At 38.0% G+C, this 21,661-nt stretch overlaps 2 protein-coding genes across 3 annotated transcripts in view; one reads left to right on the top strand and one right to left on the bottom strand.

Annotated features, from left to right (window-relative positions):
• The window catches only part of LOC107042080 (DDB1- and CUL4-associated factor 8), a 16,932-nt gene extending 13,874 nt beyond the window's left edge, over positions 1-3,058 (top strand). For both annotated transcript variants that reach the window (XM_015262951.1, XM_015262950.1), the window contains exon 6: positions 1,526-3,058. In XM_015262951.1, coding sequence (XP_015118437.1) covers positions 1,526-1,663 — 138 coding nt within the window. In that variant the 3' untranslated portion in view covers positions 1,664-3,058. The remainder of the gene's footprint in view (positions 1-1,525) is intronic.
• Positions 3,059-6,001: 2,943 nt separating this feature from the next.
• On the bottom strand, positions 6,002-13,050 carry LOC107042072 (transmembrane protein 147). Its single transcript, XM_015262941.1, has 3 exons — positions 12,868-13,050; positions 12,472-12,610; positions 6,002-6,909 (listed from the first exon to the last, which is right to left on the bottom strand). The coding sequence occupies exons 1-3, from the start codon at positions 12,942-12,944 to the stop codon at positions 6,436-6,438; spliced, it is 690 nt and encodes a 229-aa protein (XP_015118427.1). The 5' UTR covers positions 12,945-13,050; the 3' UTR covers positions 6,002-6,435.
• Positions 13,051-21,661: the final 8,611 nt, after the last annotated feature.

The raw sequence follows: 21,661 nt of genomic DNA, 5'->3' as shown, positions 1-21,661 counted from the left end.
CCCCCGCACCGGGGCTTTGCCCCCTGGACCCACTTTTCTCGTGGGGGGCTTCGCCCCCCACATCCCCCACTCGCCCCCCCTCCACCCCCAAACTTCATCACGCACTTATCATATAAAGTAGTATACGCAACACGTGCGGACAGCAGGCGGTATCACTCGGGCGGCTGCGCCGCTTTCGTGAGTAACCGCCTGCTTTCCGCACTAGTTACGTAATGTACTATTCTAATTTTCTCAACCATCGGACCAGTCGTTCATCCGTAATTGTATCGTATCTGGAATATTTAAATTCGTGTGAATGAATAGTTGAACATTCACATATTCTGGAATATTTTCATTTGGAAAAATATATTTTTTTTATTTTAAAAATATAAAAATATATATTTTTTTATTCATCCATCAATTCGGTCAATCGATCTATCTGTTACTTGAATAAGTATCAGATCTATCTGTATCTTGAATAAGTATAAGTGTCGAAACATCACCCAGTCGAGCATTGGTGAATTTGAGCCCATTCGAAAATCGAACACTTACAACATTCAAAGAAAATTCAAGAAAATTCTCAGGTTTTCTAGGGAATTTAAACAAATGCTCATATTTTCGAGAAAATTCTAGGAAATTCTATAATACCCCGCTTCAAAATGATCGGGCATTTCAGTATCAAAGTAATCAATTTCCATTTGTTTTCATTTTCCTATCTTCATAAATAGGATTAACAACGGGTTACTTCGAAAAATTTTAAAGAATTGATCGAAAATTCAAAATAACTCATTAATTGTTCACTCATCATTGATCTTCTTCATTGATTGAGTTTTCTCCTAGTTATCATTCTTTTGGCAATGTATTTGCAATCAGGTTGATGAAATTTCATGGGTCTCAGAGATGAAACATAAGCGCGTGCGATAGCCCAGTCGAGTTTGTTGATAGAATGGTTTGTAACTGTTTCTACTCTAGAGGGAAAAATTATGTGGATAGTTGATATAATACATATTGATGATTTAGAATTGCTGCAATTGTGAAATGATTCGAGTCACGGTAACTTATTTTCCCAATATTTTAATTATGATGTAAGGGTCCAATTTTAAAAAAAAGTCTCATATCTATTGGGAACTCTTTCGCCACTCGACAGTAGCTCCTTGGGAGAGATAGGGCCCGCGGGGCCCGCAACCTTCTTATACGAGTTCCTATCCCTTCCGATAGATAGAGTATTCAAGTTCTTGGTTTCCCAATTTTGGCAAGAAAATTTGCATCCATTTGTCTGTACCTTTATAGAATTGATTACCTCCTACATATAGTTAATCAAATGTTTCCAATTCTCTCAATGACTTGTGATTTCAGAGCAAAACATTACGAATATTTTTCTGTGAGAAATTCATAACTGAATGAGATTTACTGCCAAGATAATTGAACATTATTATTCATAATTCCTACTCTTGAAGCAGAACTCAAATATCATTCTATTGTCAAACATTATAATTTGAAGGGAAGAGAAATATTGGATTCCTCTAATTATTAGGCTGTTTTTCAGGGCCTCTTATCAACAAGATCAAGATTCATGATGAGACCCTACGACGATAACTCAGATTCATCGAGCGAGACTGGCTCAGTCCATAGCGACAGTCCCTCCGAAGGAGCCAATGAAGGACCGCAGTGTGCTCCGTCCTAAATCATACTCATGCCTCCCACAGCCTCTCGCCCGTCTTCAATATTAGAGGAAATTAATTTATACAGTTTCGATAGTCTCTAAGGGGAGGTACTATCGAAACTTATCAAAGAGAGCAAAAAAAAATTCTCAAAAGATCATTTCTGTCATGAAGTGGTAAAAGCAGATAAGGGCAGAATCTACTCGCATATAAGCTTTGTAAATATCGTTAGAATCAAAGGATTTACGAAAATTTATGGTATATTCTAACATGGACACAGCATTTTTTTAAAAGAATTAATTTTGTATAATAACTGATTACATTAAGTCTCTTCATTTTTTCACACCTGCGATGTTTTGCATTAAGACTATATTCTCAGAAATTTCAATTTTCACCTTCTAATTAATTAAAATTCTACGCAATTGTAATGTACCGTTTCAATTATACATTATTTAATTAATTGCGCGCAATTTTACATTTATAATTCAAGTATGTGCAATTCGAGAACAACAAAATCCATAAAACTCAGCTGTGGATTAAGTGTATCCTTTTTTTTTCAATTTCAGATACTCAAATAATTCTTGAAAATGCTCTATCGGTCTTAAAGTATGCCAAATTTATTAGAAAAGATTTTTCCAGGGGGATCTTATAAGCTGCAAAAAAGAATTTCTACTATTTTTATCTTGCTTTATTTTTTCAATAAAATTCTTTTCGAGTAATCACCGTGGAATTTTTGTAGTATGTTCTTAGACAAAACAAATTCAGGTCAATTATTTGGCAAATCTCTTCGGAAGAAAGAAACTGAGGAGAACTTATCAATAGGCTATTCTCTGGGAAATTCCAAAATATGAAGAATTCTAATGAATTTTCTAAAAATTCTTCTTTCCCACGATATCTATAGTCATGTAAATTTTCGTGAGGAATTCTTCGTTTGTCTCTTCTTACCACTTCACTAAGACTTAGTCATTGATTCATATCTCTAAAATATTTTCTACTGCATTCGAAATAGTAGTTCTACATGTCAGAGTGTAAAAAGAGCCACTGGCTTGAAGAATGTACAGTATTAGTATGTAGGAGTCTAGTATTTATCCAAATGTAAAGAATGAAGAGGAAAACATATTCTCTTTATTACTCCACCGCGTAATCCTCTCGCATCTGTAATTCTAGACTTTACCAAATCGCGGTGCAATGGGCACATTGATTTTCATCGACATAATACTGGCATACAGGTTCCATCGTGCTGATGAATACTGATGTACGGAGGATGTTGCGTTGAAGAGTTTCGTCATCTCTATCCATTTGCGATAAAAAGGTATCATGTCTTTAATGATTAAATATCTCATCTAATATTTTTTTCGTCAGAAACTGTTTGTTGTAATTTTAGATTTATTGGTAAATAAAGGGTTGTTTTCAGTAAATTTTTAAATTCATCTTCATCTAAAACCTGATCATTGACTAATTTTGATATAAAAATTTAACCCCCTGACTCGCAAACCGTACCAATCCGTATCGGTGTGATGTCCGCCAATCACAGCGCGCCGCGCGATGTGTAGTGAGGAAATGATCATGTAATTATTCCCTCACTCCTTTCGCAGGACCGTTATAAATATTACAAAGCTATCGGGGCCCTCTGCATATTCTCACGTAATACGTAATAGAAGTTTTGATAGATAGACAACAAATAATGAGAGATAAAAAAAAGAAACCAGCAGGGTTGTAAACCTTTCTGGCAGAAGCCATGTGACATTTACTTTTTTTTTCTACCAATTCCATTGGTAATAAGCTTCCAAATGGATCCGTACAATTTCGCAGATTAATAACTACTCAAAAAGCTATTCATATTGGTAAGGGGAATAAATAACACCGACCTCTGATTCTGTCAGAGCTATACAATTTCATCCTGTAATGTTATAAGAGCTACGATTTTATTAAATTTTAACCTTTACCTCTGTCATAGCTATGACATTTCATCAAATACAAAATACCATAAATTGTTGTTATGACTTTTTAAGTCATATAGAGACGAAAATCATTGATAAAATGACGATGTGTAATTTTTTAGAAAAAAAGATTTTTGGATAAATTGCTCTATGCCCGAATGTACTGAATCGATTGACACAAAATTTTATACATAACTGTGGGCTCATAATACAAATTAGTACCCAGAATCTGAGATGTCTAGACCAAGCTTGACGCGTATTATGGACACCACATTAACTTTAAAATGAAAAAATGAGAAAAACGCTGATATTTCGAAAACTTTGTATGGGCGGGTATACATATTTTGATTGATCTTGATAAAAGATAGCGTGACAAACATTTTGAAAAAAAAAGTGAATCGGCCCAGTAGTAGGAGATATTAAGCATAACAGTTTTTCACAAAAAGTTGAATATCTTCTAAACTACTTATCCGATTCAGCTCGTGAACAATACAGTTCTGTAGTATCATAAGAGCTACAATCCTACCAAATGTCAACTTCCTATCTTGAATTTTCAGCGAGTTATCGTTTCCACAACGATTTCCTAGTGAAAATGAAAAATGCCGATTATTACCAAACTGACCCTAGTTACGTAGCAATATTTCGATTTGATTCGATAGATATTATTGTAAGGAATACTTTCCCGTCAAAACTTCAATTCAGTCATGCAGTTTATGAGATATTAAGGAAAAAAAGATTTTTGATAAATTGCTATATCTCGGAACCTACTGGGCCGATTAAGCTGAACTTGCGCCCACGAATGCTCCAAAGTAATACCAATTATCTGACAAAATTTCAAGATTTTTAGCTCAAACTTTAGTCCTTTTTTCGGGGGGATTTATAAAAAATTTCCGAAAAATCGGCATACACATTCTGACATACATACATACATGTTCTAAAAACATCATATTTTCACGTTTCATGACATTCTACATCATTTCCAAGCAAAATTACGAGATCGTAAAAATCATCGATTACAAGGCTTCCATTCGGAAGCAAAAATGTCAGTAAAAACCAATCAGCCCCTGGAAAGAGGAACAACTAAGTGACTGCAGCCATGCGGCTGTACATATTTTACTGCGTAGGGCGTCTATTGTTTTCTCGCCATCAATATATTGATTGCAGGCTTCCGAATGGATGCTTTTATATCTCGAATATCTCGATTTTTAGTCAAGTTAGAGCGCGAACAAGGATTTTAAGTCAAAAAGAGAAAAATCCAAATATCTCAAAAACTTTGTATGGACGGGTATATATGTTTTGATTGATTTAGAGAGAGGACATCATGCTGAATATTTTGAAAAAAAAAATATTGAAATCGGTTGGGTATTTTCCGAGATATTTGCGAGAAAAGGTTAAAAAACGAATGGCTATTGCTCAAAAACTAATGGACGGATCAAGCTAAAGTTTGGCATGGAGTTAGTCTCAAGTTATACCAATTAACTGAAAAAATTTCAAACTTTTTGGAATGATTTTTCCCGTTTACTTATCAAATTTACGAAAAAATGACCACCAACTGGACAGTGTCACGCACAGACATGGTCCCCAAACTTCGTATTTTTACGTTTCAGACTATTCTGCATCATTCGCAAGCAAAATTAGAAAATGTGAAAATCAAACGATTGCAATGCTTCCATTCGGAAGCAAAAATAATGAAAGTTTATTGAAAAGTGTATGTGGAAGTCCTGGTAAATACGTGAAACAAAAAAAGATACCTTCAAATTGTGAAATGAATCCAGATGCTTTTTCAACAAAGAAAAAGAAAAAAATTGATGAATAACTAGAACGAAAATGCTCTTCAAATATTGAGCACTATCCAGTGCAACCATTTGTTGAAAATCGAGGCCCTGTTCATGATTTTGAGATTGACAGCAATGAGATATCTTATTTCAAATTGCTTCTTTTCTTCCTTAAATTTGTGCCATCCTACCTACCAATAAATTCCCTTTACAAATTTTTATACTTGGGACTCATGTATTCAAACGTGCGCTTTGTGATACGGTACTATTCGCGCGCACGCTACTTGTCCCCTTCCACGTTGAACGTCCGGGCCCCATAGATAGTGGGGATAGGATTGCGAATCAGAGGGTTAACGCTTGAAAATCGAATTATTTTATAAACGAGTAATTCTGAAGGAAAATAATAATAATAATAATAATAATAATAATAAAATAATAATTTTTTAAATAAAAAAAAAATTATTATTTGATATCTCCTACAACCACTAGTGCCAAATTAGTGATGTTTATCCATTTTTCCAACATTGAGTTTTTTCATGTTCGAAGGAAATTCTCGAATTTTTCGGACTGATAAAGGTACATATGAAACCAAAAAGTGATTGAGAAAAGTTAGCGGCAATAGCTTGGATGAAATGACATAAAAACATTTATTGGCTCCTATAGAATTTATTTTCAAATCGAAAATTCATCCACTGGAAAGAATGTATTAAATCCAATAGCCAAGGAAAAACATCGGCTACCCAGGCAAGTAATGCAGATATTTAACACTTCAAACCTCATGTAAACTCATGCTAATGCCAACATTCGGTTAGTTTTGTCTATTTCATTTCTGAATAATCGAGTTGTTGGATTAAAATTTTTATTAACACGAAAAAGAATTCTGCGTGTCAGTTGAAAAAAAGTCAAAATTTGTTTGAGTGCTTGCAATTTTGAATGAACATCCCTTATGATAGATTTTCAATAAACTTATTGGTGATGAAAGAATTTATCCACAAAACTCTTCAATTGATCCTAAGCTTATTTTATTAATTCATTCATTTATGGCATACGTATTGATATCGCAATGATTTGAGAAGAAAATTAGAAAATTCCAATCGAATGAGCTAATCCTGCGTACACATGTAATGTAATGGCCCCCATGAAGAGTGTGGTTGTAGCTTTGATGAGCAGTGACGACCAGGGTCCAGCGAGTAACAACGATACCAACAAGTCTAAAATTAGTGGCCTGTACACAGTTAGCAAGAGCATTGCAACCACCAGAGGAACCAATCCTCTCTTCAAATCATGTCGCGACCACAACCAGACCAGAGTTGCAGTCGTTATGTGTTGAACTAGGGAGATATTTGATTCCAGACTCTTCTGGATGTACTTCCAGTCGAATTCAGCACCTCGTGCACCCACCCAGAGTAGGAGAAACCTCGTGAGAAGCACTTCCGCTCCTGCCCAGCCAATTCCTGCAGTTAAAACCTTCGCGTGACCCTTGCCAGGAATTCCGTTGAGGACTATAAGAATTCCTACGAGATCTGCCAGATCTATCGAGTATTTCAAAAATTCCTGGAAATAAAAGTTTCATTTTCAGTATTTTCTTTATTGTCGGAAAATTACTGTTGGCGATATTCGTTGGGAATGAGACATTGGATAGAATCAAGAGTGAATTGTATTATCAAATTATAAATATCGTTATGAAGAGCGATTCAAATACTACGTTTTTTGAAAATTTTAGAACTCCCGTCAGAAGCCATCACAAACATGAACCTCCCCCACCCCCCTGTATATTACCTCACAAAATCCATGATCCTCTCTATCCAGGACTCAAAGGCCTTAAAAAAAATACAAAAGGTGAAACAGCTCCGAGACTGCTCGGCCGATTGTGCCCATCAAAAATACCAACCTTTGATATTGTAAGAGCTACAATCATACCAAATTCCAACTTGTGCTATCTTTATTTTGGCTTCAGAATGGAAGCCTTGTTTTTGACCGATTTTCTCATTTTTAATGCAAATGGTATAGAATGTTATGAAGCGTGAATAAACTACGTTTTCAGAGTTATATCTATACGTATATATGTGACCACTTGTTTTTTTGTGATTAATTTTTAGAAAATTTAACATAAATACGGTGAAATTTGCCGTTGAAAATATGAAATTTTGGCCCATTATAGCTATGATTTGTAACGGAATTTTCCATCTGGGATTGGAAAACCACGTCAACTCCCCCATTTCCCCTAGACTGAGAAAACTCAAAAAAAAAACTTATCGATGGGCGCCAGCCGTCCTTTGACCTCGGAGACGACAAATCGAATAAACGAAAAACAAAACGAAGGAACCAGAAAATAACCATTAATCTAACAAAAACTTAAAACTAAGGAGTCCAGGGGAAGGTGATAGCTTGTCCGCGCTGCTCAGGGGGTTGGTTGTGGAGAGAGGGGTAGGTTCGGATGGAGAATGGGCCAATAGGTATTGCTAAAAAAAATAACAAATAACGTAACTCGAAACACCGGTGTTAATGTTGTGTAATATACCGATGTTATATTCATGAAAAAAATAGGAAAAAGATACACAATTGTCTCAAAAAATATATCCAAATAATTTAGCAAAGAAAAGGAAACACTAAATTAACTCAAAACAACTAATCTCAAAAAAAACTGAGAGTAAGAGCAGAATAATCCCACAAAAAAAACATATTCTTCAATACTCAATAATTATTGAGCAGACAAAGAGCCAGAGGACAAATGTCTAACACGAACTTCACTCCTACGACTTGAATTGTCGCCAACGCCACGGAATAGAATTAAATGTGAAACGAATCCCATGAAATCTAACACGCGTCCATGTGCAACGCAAAGAGAAAATCACGACTCTAATCAACTCGCGTTAACTAGCAACATTCTCACCGTTCAGCGCAAAACCCGAATAAGAAAAAAAAATGGAATGGACCCGAGGTCGTACGGAATTGAACAGCCGAATACACCACCCGTATCCTCATGTAATCCGAACGCGAAATTCTCATAATTATGCACAAAAAAAAAGTGATCGAACTCCACAATAATCCTCAAAAGAGTTCTGCGGCACAACTCCGGATGGTTACGAAACCCATGCGGCAACGCGAGTCGAAACCCAAAATCTCATCTAAACTTCTGGTTAGATGCAAAATTCTCCCCAGAGGGGCATCGCCCAAAGGCACTCTGCCCGAAGGCCATGGACTCGATGAGGGCTGGTCACTGACTCCTCGAATACTCGACTACTCTTCTCGACTACTCTTCCCAACTAACTCTCGAATACGCAAAAATCGCTCAATTTATACCCCAAAAGTGAAAAGAGAGCGAGTATCTAACGCCGAAAGATAGAACGAGAGCGTTATATCCACATAGTGGGATCAGCCGCTGTGACGTAGGCAAATGTCCAGCGCTAGGTAGAAAGAAGCTGCTAAAGGCACACGTCCACCTAATAGCCATAAACGCGTAATTCGATTCAACCTGAACCGACAACAGACCAAAACAATAAAAGAAAATAAAACGGAGTAAAAGGGCGCTAATTAGCCCAGATAAGATCCACTAACTATCATTACCTCTTCGGGGCTGCATTCTCAAAGATTACCGGGGCAGAGACGCAAGATACATCGAAACTATAACTCAATAGAACATATAATGCACCATAAAACAAAACTTGATTCACTAAAATGTATAGCGATCTTGGCAATTCACACGGTTGCACGGTCGCGATTGGCCGTGTGACCTTCCACCGAAACCCAAAACTGAAACTATCTCATCCCGATAAATCCATATACTGAGCGCCAGCATTTCATCTGGGCCTCCACACGTCCCCGAAGATTAAACCGTAAGGGAGCATTCCTGTCAATAATCGCGTAGCTCGATAATATTTTGGCCCAAACAACGAAAATCTCTAGATCCCCGATAGCTAACTTCTTCAAACTCCTAACACCTATCACAAAAATATTACGCGAAAAAAATCATACCTAACTGTCAAAATATATTGATATTCGAAACGTGAAACGATCACCGAAAGATAGCTAGTACGAAATTCTCTTTGTCAAAAATTATATACAATAAACGCTCTGTGTCTTTGTCTGACTCACGCTTAATCCGACGTTCTCGATGGTCTATGGATCGCCTAAGGAATTGCCAGAATTCCTTACAGATTGAGCTCAAATTTGGCATGCCCTTTCAGCCCGATTGGTAGTCAGCCCGATTTATCCAGATATTACAACTTCTTTAAATTTTGTTTTTCCTCAATATCTCAAAAACTACTAACCTGATTTCAATTTTGCTTTTTCAAAATACTCGTCTCGATGGTTTCTATCTAGATCAATCAATATATATATATATATATATATATATATATATATATACCCTTTAATACAAAATTTGGAGATATTGCCGTTTTTCCATTTTTTCATGAAGAAACGTATAACGCGATAAATTGAGAAAAAATGGAGATAGCAAGTTTAAATTTGGATGGGCACATTGGCCCAGCGGTTCCTAAGATATATTACCTTTGGTGTAAATATATTCTGTTAAATATCCAAGAAACTTCTCAACGGATTTAATTTTTTCTTTTTTCAAAATACTCGTCTCGACATCTTCTGTCTAGATCAATCAAAACATCTATACCCATGCATACAAAATTGTCGAGATATTGCCGTTTTTTCGTTTTTTTAAAATTTTTTTCGTTCGTATACGCGCGATAATTTGAGAAAAAATGAAGATAGCAAGTTGACATTTAATATGATTATCTTCCAATACTGAGGGTTGGTATTTTGGATAGGCGTAAACGACCTAGCAGTCTTGGAGATATTTAACCTTTTAATGAAATAGCTTTATACCTAAGGTTAAATATCTTCTAGTAGACACCCAGTCGCATGTGGTTAAACAAAATACATAGGATGCAAGTTCATTGTTTCAGAACTTTAATAAATGATTGTATACCTGTCACAAGGACAGGGAATCGATATGGGTCCATTCGGAAGCTTACTACCAATGGAATTGGTAAAAATAAAAAAAGAAAAGGACTAATAACGCAAAAAGTGACGGTCACATCTCTTCTCCCGGATAAGCTCAAACTTCTGCTTGTTTCTGAAGTTATCGTGCGCGCAAGAATGAGAAAATTGAAAAAAACGGCAATATCTCAAAAATTTTGTATGAAGGGTATGGATATTTTAATTGATCTAGGTAAAAGCCGTAGTGGTGAGTATTGTGAAAAAAATTAAATCTGTTTAGTAGTTTGTGACATGTTTAACAAAATATATTTACACAAAAGGGTGCATATCTCAGGAACCGCTTGGCCGATGGTGCCCGTCCAAAATGCCAACCTTTAGTATCATAAAAGCTAAGATCATACCACATTTTAATTTTCTATCTCCATTTGGTTCTCACCTTATCGTGCACCGAAGATTTGTGTTGAAAAAAAGGCAATATCTCGAAAACTTTGTATGAATTGGTATACATATTTTGATTGATCTGGATAGATGCCATCGAGACAAATATTTTGAAGAAAGAAAAATTGAAGTCGGTGCAGTAGTTTCTAAGATATTAGGAAAAAACGAAATTAAACAAGTTATATGTCAGGAATTATTGAACCGATCGGGCTGAAACTGAGCGCCAAAATTAAGCTCAACCATAGCTATCATATGCCAAAATTTCAGATACTTATTGATGAATTTCACCGTATTTATGCCATATTTTCTAAAAATAAATCAATACCGAAATTGTCACACATATACGTACGGACATGCTGTAAAAAACATGATTTCGCTAAGTTTCATAACATTCTTCATCATTTCTAAGCAAAAATTAGAAAATGTCAAAGTCCGACAAATACAAAGTTTTCATCCAGAAGCAGAAAGTGATGTTTTACGTCAAAAGGTGAGGGTTTTGAACCCCCTCCTTTTCCCCTGCGCTCTCGAATTGCCCTTATATATTGGCGGTCTCCGTTTACTTTTACGAGATTAGCGGGGGGCTCACATTATTTGAGAACTCTGAACGGCGTCGCAGAAGCCGATTTTGTCGCTATCTGCATTGCATTTGCGCTGAGAAGGGCTCAGGAAAACTACGGAAAACCTGAGTTAATGCAGCCGGCCTACAATTGAACCCTTAATGTGCCTATTGTTTTTGGCATATAAACACAGATTGAGGTTTCAATAGGCGTGCCTACCACTCAGTAGTTTCTGTGAAAATCAGTGTGTGCACTGATAGACTGACTCATTTATTTCAAACGAGATTCGTTAACTATTAACGAATTGTGGAGTTGAATATGACCAAATGAATATTCGTTAATAGTGAACGAATGGTTCACTTGAAAGGTGAACATCGAGTCAATCAAGAGCCCCTCAAATGTGCATTTGTTAACTATCAATGAATGAACATTTGGTGAGATCGAATAGACCCTTGCCTCCAACTAAATCCATTCGTTAACAATAACTAATCTTTTCTATCAGTGGAGCTCAGTGCTCACCCATCCGGGTCTTCCCGCACTCGATAAGTAATGACTTATCGAATTGACTGAGCTCTGCACAGATCCCACAGCCACTACTGTTGGTGAAAATTTTTGGATACTTTGAAGGTTTCGAAATACGCCACGTGATGCTTATGGATTCTCTGGTGGGAGTTGGAGCATGTAAAAAAAATTATTCATAATTGAGGAACGTTTTTCGATTTTCATCTTTCAACAAACGCTCTGTGTAGAAGAAAAAGATTATGCGAAAATAAAAATGTTCATAACGAGCAGACGTAAGAGAACAATCATTATCATTATCATTATCATTATCAACTATAGGACGGTTACTATTATAGGACGGTTAAGGTAATGTTGAACTTCATTAAAGGATTTAAAATCGATGGAACGGCAATAACTACTCATTTATAAAAAAAATGCGATTGTCCACTTGTCTTTCATTATCATCATGCGGATTTCTATGGAGAAAGCAATTTCCTGATGCAATTTTTACCCTTTTCTAAATGTTCTTCAATAATTGAGAAACAAAAGATAAAATTGGATCTGAGGAGGACTTGAATAATTAAAAAAATTGAACAATATAACTAACAAAGTATAGAAGTTGAATTTACAAGAAAAAAAATACTTGAATTTTCATAATACTCACTCCAAAAAAGTGGAAGCCTTCATGTCCGACATTGTCAGCTGTGGGGAAGAATGTAGCTAACGCTAACATTTTCACAAGTTGTGTGAATATGTAGATACCTCCTGCTTGTATACATTTCCAAAAGGCTCCGTATTCAGATCTAAACGTTAAAAAATGGATATCATGACACACCCAAAGAAAACAAATATCCAATATTCAATTCCCAACGTTCCAACCTTTGGGAATCACAATTGGAATACTCCATGAATGTTCTGAAATATTAGTTGTACGAGTCGAATTCGTTTCAATTGGAAATTTCAATCCTACATTATTTGGATATTTAAATTGATTCAATCTGAAGTACGAAAAAATTGTGATAATTGTGATTGGAAATACGGAGGGGAATACAACACTTACAGTCCAGAATATTTGTACGTCAGATAATAAGGCACATAAACTAGCGCTACACAGTTACCAAAATGATATAGCGTCATTTTTTAAGTGACAATTTGTGAATTCTACAACAATATTATATTAGTTCCACATAACCTACAGTAATTGGATTTCCCTACTAAACTTCAACCGCATTTTCATTGAACCGACCCGTGACGAACAAGCGGTGTCGTTCGGGTAAAAATCGAACTGCAGGCACTCGAGGCAAAGGGCGGGCTCGGCCGCGCTCCGTTGAATCCTCAACGGAGATTGCCATTCTTTGTAAACATTTTATGACGTTTTAAACATAGTTATAAACAATGGAATGCACAAAAACTTACCCTGCGCCATTTAACCTTAGATTGATCACCTTATGAGGGAAACCCCGTCGCGCGTCATGTTTCATTAAGTACAATTAACTAGCTATATGGAAAAATTCAAAAAAATTTGACTTTGTCAATTGAAGTAGGGAAGGTTGGGGTAAAACGGACACTTTTGACTTTTTTTTAAATGTTAATGAGGGGGTGAAATGTTGATAAAATTTAATAATTTTTTTTTCAATACAAAGAACAACTCTTTCCCTTTGTGGCGAGCCTAAACTGAGTTCAATTTATTGGAAATGGATGATTTTGGATAAAAATCAATCCGGTTGAGTTGAAACTTTTCTTTATTTGAAATTATATACGAGGAAGACACATCCACACGCTTTGAGCTCCTTAGATGGACTAACTAAAGAAACAAAGATCCCAGAGGTCTGAAACCCTGGCGACATAGACCCACNACGCTTTGAGCTCCTCAGATGGACTAACTAAAGAAACAAAGATCCCAGAGGTCTGAAACCCTGGCGACATAGACCCACAAAGGTCTCTATTCATTTACAGATGTTTAGACTTGAAAAACCAAATGCCCAAACATTCGTCCACGCTCTTCTCAGAATTTTGGATTAGAAAAATGTTCTCTTATAATAATATAAACATACTGTGAAATATAGAATTAATTTTTGTAATCATGGAATGTGAACTCCAACACGCCCCCTCAAAAATTAATTCAGTACATCTCTCATATCATAATTATATCATTCACATCATAAAATAATAATATTCGTAATTCCACATATACCTTACAACTAATGTGTCTTCCTTGCATTTCCTGGGAGTCTTACTATGGCCCAACATTTGTTGCGCAGGATTAGGGAAAACCCAGAAAAACCTAATCAGGCCACTACTAATTACACACTAATTATTTACACTTTTTACATCCCTTCACAATGAATAAAAATGTGCCAATAATTATTCCAAGCCCATTTGTGTTCTCAGGTCCACAAATTTTGTAGTTGGGAGTGGCTTCGTAAGGGCATCTGCTAACTGTTTACCTGTTGGAACATAATTTAAAGTTATTAGACCCTTTTCAATTTGTTCTCTCGAGATGTGATACTTTATATCAATGTGTTTCGTCTTTTTGTGGTTAGTTGGACTATTCCCAATGCTAATACAACCCATATTATCTTCATTAATCACGATTGGTCTTTTGATATTTATTTTAATGCTATCAGCCAATGAGTTTAACCATGAAGCCTCTTTGACTGCTTCATAAAGCGCCATATATTCAGCTTCAATCGATGAAGCTGCTACTGATAATTGTTTCTTAGTTGCCCAGCAAATTGTACATCTATCGTACATCCTAAATAAATATCCTGTCGTAATTTTTCTGTCAATTTCATTACTTGCCCAATCTGAATCTACGTAACCACATAGTATATTTTCATTGCCCCCCTGAGTGTATGTCAGTTTGAGATCTTTTGTCCCCTTCAAGTATCTGAGCACTCTTTTTAGACATCTCCATAATTCCTTGTTATTTTTGTTGGTGAATCTACTTAAAATATTTATCGCAGCACTCAAATCAGGTCTGGTGCTCACCATGACATACATTAAGCACCCGATTAAATTTCGGCATGGTGCGGTATAATTTTCTTCGGAATTCAATGCTGTATAATCAAGTTTACTCTCTAGTGGTGTGCTCACTGGATTGCAGTCACTCATTCTAAATTTTTCGAGTATTGATTTGATATAGCCACTCTGATCCAATGTTATTTTATTCTCATTTCTACTGATTTGAATTCCCAAAAAGAGTTTAATTTCTTTTAAATCCACCATCAAAAATTTGTTCATTAAATATTCTTTAAAGTCATTCATAATATCAATACTGGCTGTAACAATCACCAAGTCATCAACATATAAAACAACGTAAATACTCGTTGAGACATCTCCCTTGTCTAAAATATAAATGCATCTGTCTACTAATGAACTTTGAAACCCTTTTTCTTTGAGAGTTTCTTCAAAAACTTGGAACCAACATCTAGCTGCCTGTTTTAATCCATAAAGAGCCTTATTAAGTTTGCACACTTGATTATCTTCGCATGTAATTCCTTCAGGTACTCTCATATAAATTTCTTCTTTCAGTTTCCCATTTAAAAATGCAGTTTTCACATCCATATGATGTATTAATAAATTATTCTCATTTGCGAAAGCTAATAAGAACCTAAAACTTGCAATTCTCGCGACTGGAGCAAATATCTCTTCATAATCTACCATATATTCTTGACTGTATCCTCTAGCAACTAAACGAGCTTTGCATTTTACTGGGTTTCCAAATTCATCATTTTTCATGGTGAATACCCATTTACAGTCTACGATATTCTTGTTCTCGGGTCTTTGTACCAGCGTCCACGTTTCATTTACCTGAAGAGAGTTTAATTCATCATTTATAGCTCGCTCCCACTGAGCTCTGTCTTCTCTATCTTTTATTTCCCCATAAGTCTTAGGAATTTACCCAATAACCGCCTGAGCACACAAAATATCATTCGTAATATTTTCTTCTCTATACGATACAGAAGGAAGCCCTTTGATTCTTTCACTTCTCCTGAGATTTTCATTGGTTTCATCATTACTTGATGAAGATTTCTCTATACCTTCATTTTCACCTGTTGTTGCTTCACGCTCATTGTTTTGAATTTTAACAATTTTACTTGGCCCACCATCAGTGTCCAATTTTTCAATTACTTCAATTTCATCTGTTTTCATATTATCAGATGACCGAGACTTTACTGATTTCGACACGCAGTCCAATACATCAGTTTCATTCCGAGTACCACTACTTCGGTTTTCTTCAGCCTTATTCTCAGGTTTCACATGTGGCCTTGACTGAAGAAAATTCGTCTCGTCCACAATGACGTCCCTCGCAACAACGTATTTCTCAGATTCTACATCCCATACTCTGTAACCATTCGGTTCATACACTACTAAAATAGCTTTCCATGACTTTTCATCGAATTTCCCTTTTCTAGTTTTGTCGTGAACATAAACTGTTGAACCGAATACTCTCAGATATTTAACTTGAGGTTTCTTGTCTCGCCAGAGTTCATATGGACTTTTGTCTACTTTAAGAGCCTTTATTGGGGTTATGTTAATCAGGTACGTCGCAGTCAATACTGCGTCACCCCAAAAAATCTTGTCTAATTTTGCACCGGCTACCATCGATCTAGCTCTTTCAGTTATTGTTTTAACCATACGCTCAGCGACGCCATTTAATTGGGGAGTCCGCGGGACTGTTAAATGATAAGTAATCCCTTTCTTAATACAGTACTCTTTCATCTCATTGGATAAATATTCTCTTCCATTGTCACAGTACAAATTAACTAATTTCATGTTAAAATGGCTTTCTGCTTTTGCAACAAAATCTTTAAAGACACAAAATACTTCTGATTTGTGAGTAAGAAGATATGTAACACAGTAATGAGTATATTCATCAACAAAAAGAACAAAATAATGTTTGTTATTTACTGTAGCAGGTGTAATAGGCCCTGCTACATCTGATTGTGAGGAACCTCAGGACAATAGAGAACATTTTTCAGTACTCCCTGAATTCCCGTGTTGCTGATGACTCTCAGTGTACCCTTCTTTATTGCACTAATGTATGCTCCATTTTTCGCAATAGAGATCTTCATCGGTGTTGGGAGATCCACAAACTCAGCAATTAAATCATTTCGATTGATAATGTGGTCCGATGCACCAGAATCCAAAATGAATTTTATCTTTCCATTTTCTTCTCTCCCATGTGAATAGTTTCCAACCATAAATGAGAAACCAGATGTGCCCTCGCTGGAGTCCAGGTATTGAGCCGCCCAATGGTGTCGGTGTCTGTCTCGTTCTGCACCATCTCTGTCACGCTGCCTGTCTTTTAGATTTTCAGTCAGTTGTGACCTTTTGTAATGCCTGCACTCACTCTGTCGATGTCCTCTCTTACCGCAATAAAAACATTTTCCCTTGAACCCAAATCTTTGAGTTTTAAACTTGTTGAAACTCGATCGAAAACCCCTTGGTTTCTGCCATTTCTTGTCATGTGTCTTCCGCTTGTCCTTTTCCTTTTTAACATGCAATACTGTAGCACGCGTGTCATTTCTTTTTGCCTTCAATTTAACTTCATAATCTAACAGTCTTATCTTCGCGTACTCGAGAGTTAAATTATCCTCAGTTATTGTTTCCATGGCAGTGATTATTCCATCATAGCTGTCTGGTATTGTTGACAGCAAATATGACACTTTGTCGGCCTCTTCCAATCTACCACCTGCCCCCAGGAATTCTGTTACCAAATCCTCAAAAGCTGTGAAATGTTGAATCAACACGATTCTAAGCGGCTACCGCTACCGTCCTCAACTATCCCAAGCACCGGGGGTGGTTTTTCGTGATTCCGCACGACAACAAAATTTATGACAACAAATGTTATTTCGCGTGGGTTAACTTCCGTTTTCGGGTTCCACGGTCTCTTCCATTCAAGTCATTAAGACGTTTACGTCATCATTATTATAATTCATAAAATCGACAATTTTATTACCAGCGAGTTTAGTCGAAATTCCATTATAACCACCTGATTTCGGAAGTCAGTCGCTTCGCGTTGTCGTCCCAATGAAATCGTTACAATAGTTATCGAGCGATGGATTGAGAGGATTGATCACCCTCCCAGGACTCAGCATCTTCAAATAAATTTGTAGTCGCGGATAACGACCGTATTTTGCAGATCCAATTGAGATAACCTCACCAGAATTCGATTAGTCAATCTCGCATCTTAAAGTATCAAGTGTGCCGCGTGATCGGTTCGCGCTCCATATTTAAGGGGTTTTAGCCGCGCGTGGATTATCATTATTCATTTTGAATTCAATTTTTGTCAATGATCGAGCTGTAATTAGCGGTACCCCGTTAACGTCATGTGCGAGGGGTCATTTGTTTTATACCACAGTTACAGTCGGAGATTAATGAGTAGCTAGTACTGCGCGAAAATTATTCATGGGTTCGAAGAGTACTCCACTTTAGGATTTTTCGGGGAAAACAAAACATGACTTTTGACGTTAGGAACGCGAAAATGCCAAGTAAATCCGAAAGCATTGGATTTTCGGTATTGGTTAGAGTAGTTCATATTACCTCAATTCTCTCGTCGCATTTCTCTCTAAAGTCCGAGTAATTGGCCTGTAGGGGTCAAGTTTACTCGGCAATATTACTTGCGTTTATCACGCTTCATAATTCCGTCGCTTCTGTCATTGTCTGCAATTGTTAGTGGGTTCGAGCCCCAGTCCGAAAATATTAGTATTGTCAATTGGGTTCCAATAAATCAATTTCGTCAAGTCCACTGGGACATTCCCCGGATTTTGAAATGATAGAGCGCACGCGAGATTGAGAGTAGAGAATATTGCGCAAAAATTTCAGGATTAGAGTGGTTATGAAAATTGTTTACGTAGGGAACGGTTGAGATTACTTTCAGGGTCCAGTTCTCATTAATGATCGGGACGCATGAGTGTGCACGCTCTCGCCCCAAAAGTACTTCGTCTTAGCATCTGGACTAGAGGTGAGTTCTTATTAGGTCTCCCGGATTAGTTATTAAACAGAGCAATTGACAGTCATAATTTCACTCACCCGGCGCGTAAATTAACTGCGTAGGAGTTCTCCGGTTCAATTTTTGCGTGGATGCCAGTGGTCTTTGATGCGTTATCGCTAACCACTATTAAATTTTGTTGTCGTGCGGAATCACGAAAAACCACCCCCGGTGCTTGGGATAGTTGAGAACGGTAGCGGTAGCCGCTTAGAATCGTGTTGAAAAGTTGTCAGGGACTCGCAGAGCTGGCAACTGAGGACAGGGCGATTGTCTGAGAACAGACTAGTTGGCGTCGTCGCTTCTAGAACGCGTATCGGTGTTATTTTTTTTTTGGGTTCCCCAATTTTCTATGAGTTAATTCGGTGCGTTGAGGGGGTTGTCGAGAGATAGCGCGGGGTCGCTTAAGGATTGTGTCGAAAAGTTGTCAGGGACTCGCTGAGCTGGCATCCGAGAACTTCGCAATGGCTTGAGGACAGACTTCTACGCGTCATCACTTCCATCTCGCGTCTTAGGGTTGTAAATCTCACCCCCATAAATTTTTTTTGGCGACATTATTCGGTTTCCGAGGTCGTGAATTTTCTCCTAAGAATTCTCAGAGTCTTCTTATACTCGTTTCATGAGCAATTCAATTGGATTCCATACCGTGATAATCGGACGTATTCCTAATTTAAGGGCGTTCCGTGGGAAAAATGTTCCGAGTGTTGATATTCCACTCCTCGTAGTGAACTGACAATGGAATTCCAGGTTATACTTGCACTTCTGCCTGTGCCGATTGTGACCGAGAGGTTAGACTGACGAGTCGAGTCCTAGTGACGCGGCGCAGAGAAGAAAAATTAAAATTTTTGTTCCATAATTATATTAAGTAATTTTCGGTCGATACTAACCGATCCTCTGCAGTTGCCTGTCAGCGGTTAGTATCCTTATTTCGCGACTTTGTCGTTTCCTCGGAGCACCGGAGTGTGATTTAATACACTCATTCGCGGTAGTTCTGACTGGGAATTCCGTCCTGGCCGTATCCCTGTCTGCGCCGTTCGAGGTCGGGGGATGGGACATTATGTTCAGTTCAACGCGGTTGAACGCGGTATGGATGACGTCAAGCACATAGTTGCAGGGAGTCTTTGTTACGCAGGGATTCCCGCGTCTTTGAGATTTCGGGGTGTTGATTTTGTCCACTCATTCAACGAAGCTCAACGGGAAACTCAGCCTATATTGTTCGTCTGCGCCGTTGAGGTCGGGATGGGGACCATTGGGGTCTAGTCATAGTACGCGGTGTAGGGGATGAAATGGACTATCTGAATTCATTGGAGTTAGTCTATTTCCATTTTTCATTCTTTCGTATCTCGAACCCGATTGTCATGGTGACAATTCAATTGCCTCAATTATCGTCGTGCAGTGATTATCGCGTATTCAAACAGTCTTCTTGTTCTTGTAACTCAAGTCAAGAAGGAATCGTTCTCGATCACAGGTCATTCTGCTTCTGTTTTTTTTGGGAATTCCTGTTCATGTCGTATTTCTGTCTACGCGGCATGGATGACGTTAAGCACGTGTGCTAGGGAGGCCTAGTTATGGGAGGACCTTCCGCGTCATTGAGAGGTTCGGGGTGTTGAGATGGTCCACCTATTCAAGGAACTCCCCAACAGAACAATTCCGCCTTCGTCTGCACGGTCCTCGAGCCCTTGAGGGTACTTTAGGCCCATTGGTGGCCACGCCAGCTCGCAAATCGTGGAGCACAAAAATTTATCGTATCAAAGATATTAATTCGGATTTCGTTTATGAACCAGTAGATGAGGAGGGGAATATCGCGGGAGGACACCACATTAAAGATTTAAAACTCGTGTTAACCGCGGATGAGCGACTCGCACGCGACTCGGACGACAAATGAGCCACGGCGCAAACTTCACCTAAAAACCTCATACCATTCACTCATTATTAACCCCTAACATTGTATGTCCGTTTTGGTTGTTTTTTTTTAGTGGCAGAATTGCCCTTGGTTTTTTTTTTGTTTCATGGCTACTGGGTCCCGCTCCTTGCGGGCCTTTGTGAAATTTAGTTTGTCGGAGACGTCATTGCACGTCACATTACACTCACAGGCGCTCGCCCCGGTAGTTTAGTCTGGGGGGGGGGCAGTTGTAACATGATAAAAATCATATACTGTTCCTCGCCTGAACTGACCGCGGATCATGGGGGGAAAATTAGTATTTTTACCTCAGCGAGGAGTCGGATCACCCAGAGCCACAATTGTCATTTTATTTTTTTTATTTCTATTATTTACTTCCTTTTCATCATTCTCTCGAACTCTGTCGATCGCGCTCACCATGGGTTACGTGAGCTTCGTGGTGAAGGAAGTGGAGCGGAGCATCGGGAAGGGCTACAAGACGGCGCTATAGCTGAGGAGCAGCACACCGACGAGCACGCACACACCGAGTTTGGGAGACTCACACCACGTCGAACGCGAAAGACGATCGTCGCACGCCAGCAGGCATCTCAGGCCTCTACGTGCGAACCCCCACCACCTCACCGATGGATCGGCGGCACATGGCCGTCCAGTAAAAAACCGATGCTACAACATTGAGGGAGCATCGGATTATGTTGGCTCCTGCGCCGCTCAACGCGGATCACATCCACCGACCGCGAGGCGCAAGTCCCAGTTTTCTGGGACTAAGGAATTTGGGATTAGAACCATTTTAAAATGCTAGAATCAAATTGTCGAATCCCCTGGATTCTTCGCTCTCTATCACGTGATCGGGTGGGGGTAGAAAAGATTTTGAGGTTCCTCGGGGCGATGTACGGCCCCGACGGACACTCTTCGCTGGGGTTCAGCCATATTAAGTCGCTCTGCGCAATTAAAGTTTTATTA

Source organism: Diachasma alloeum, unplaced genomic scaffold (genome assembly GCF_001412515.2).
Source record: "Diachasma alloeum isolate Michigan unplaced genomic scaffold, Dall2.0 Dall_scaffold_00410, whole genome shotgun sequence".
NCBI lineage: Eukaryota > Metazoa > Arthropoda > Insecta > Hymenoptera > Braconidae > Diachasma > Diachasma alloeum.
The sequence above is the reverse complement of the archived record's forward strand: the minus strand, read 5'-3'. Positions and strand labels throughout refer to the sequence as shown.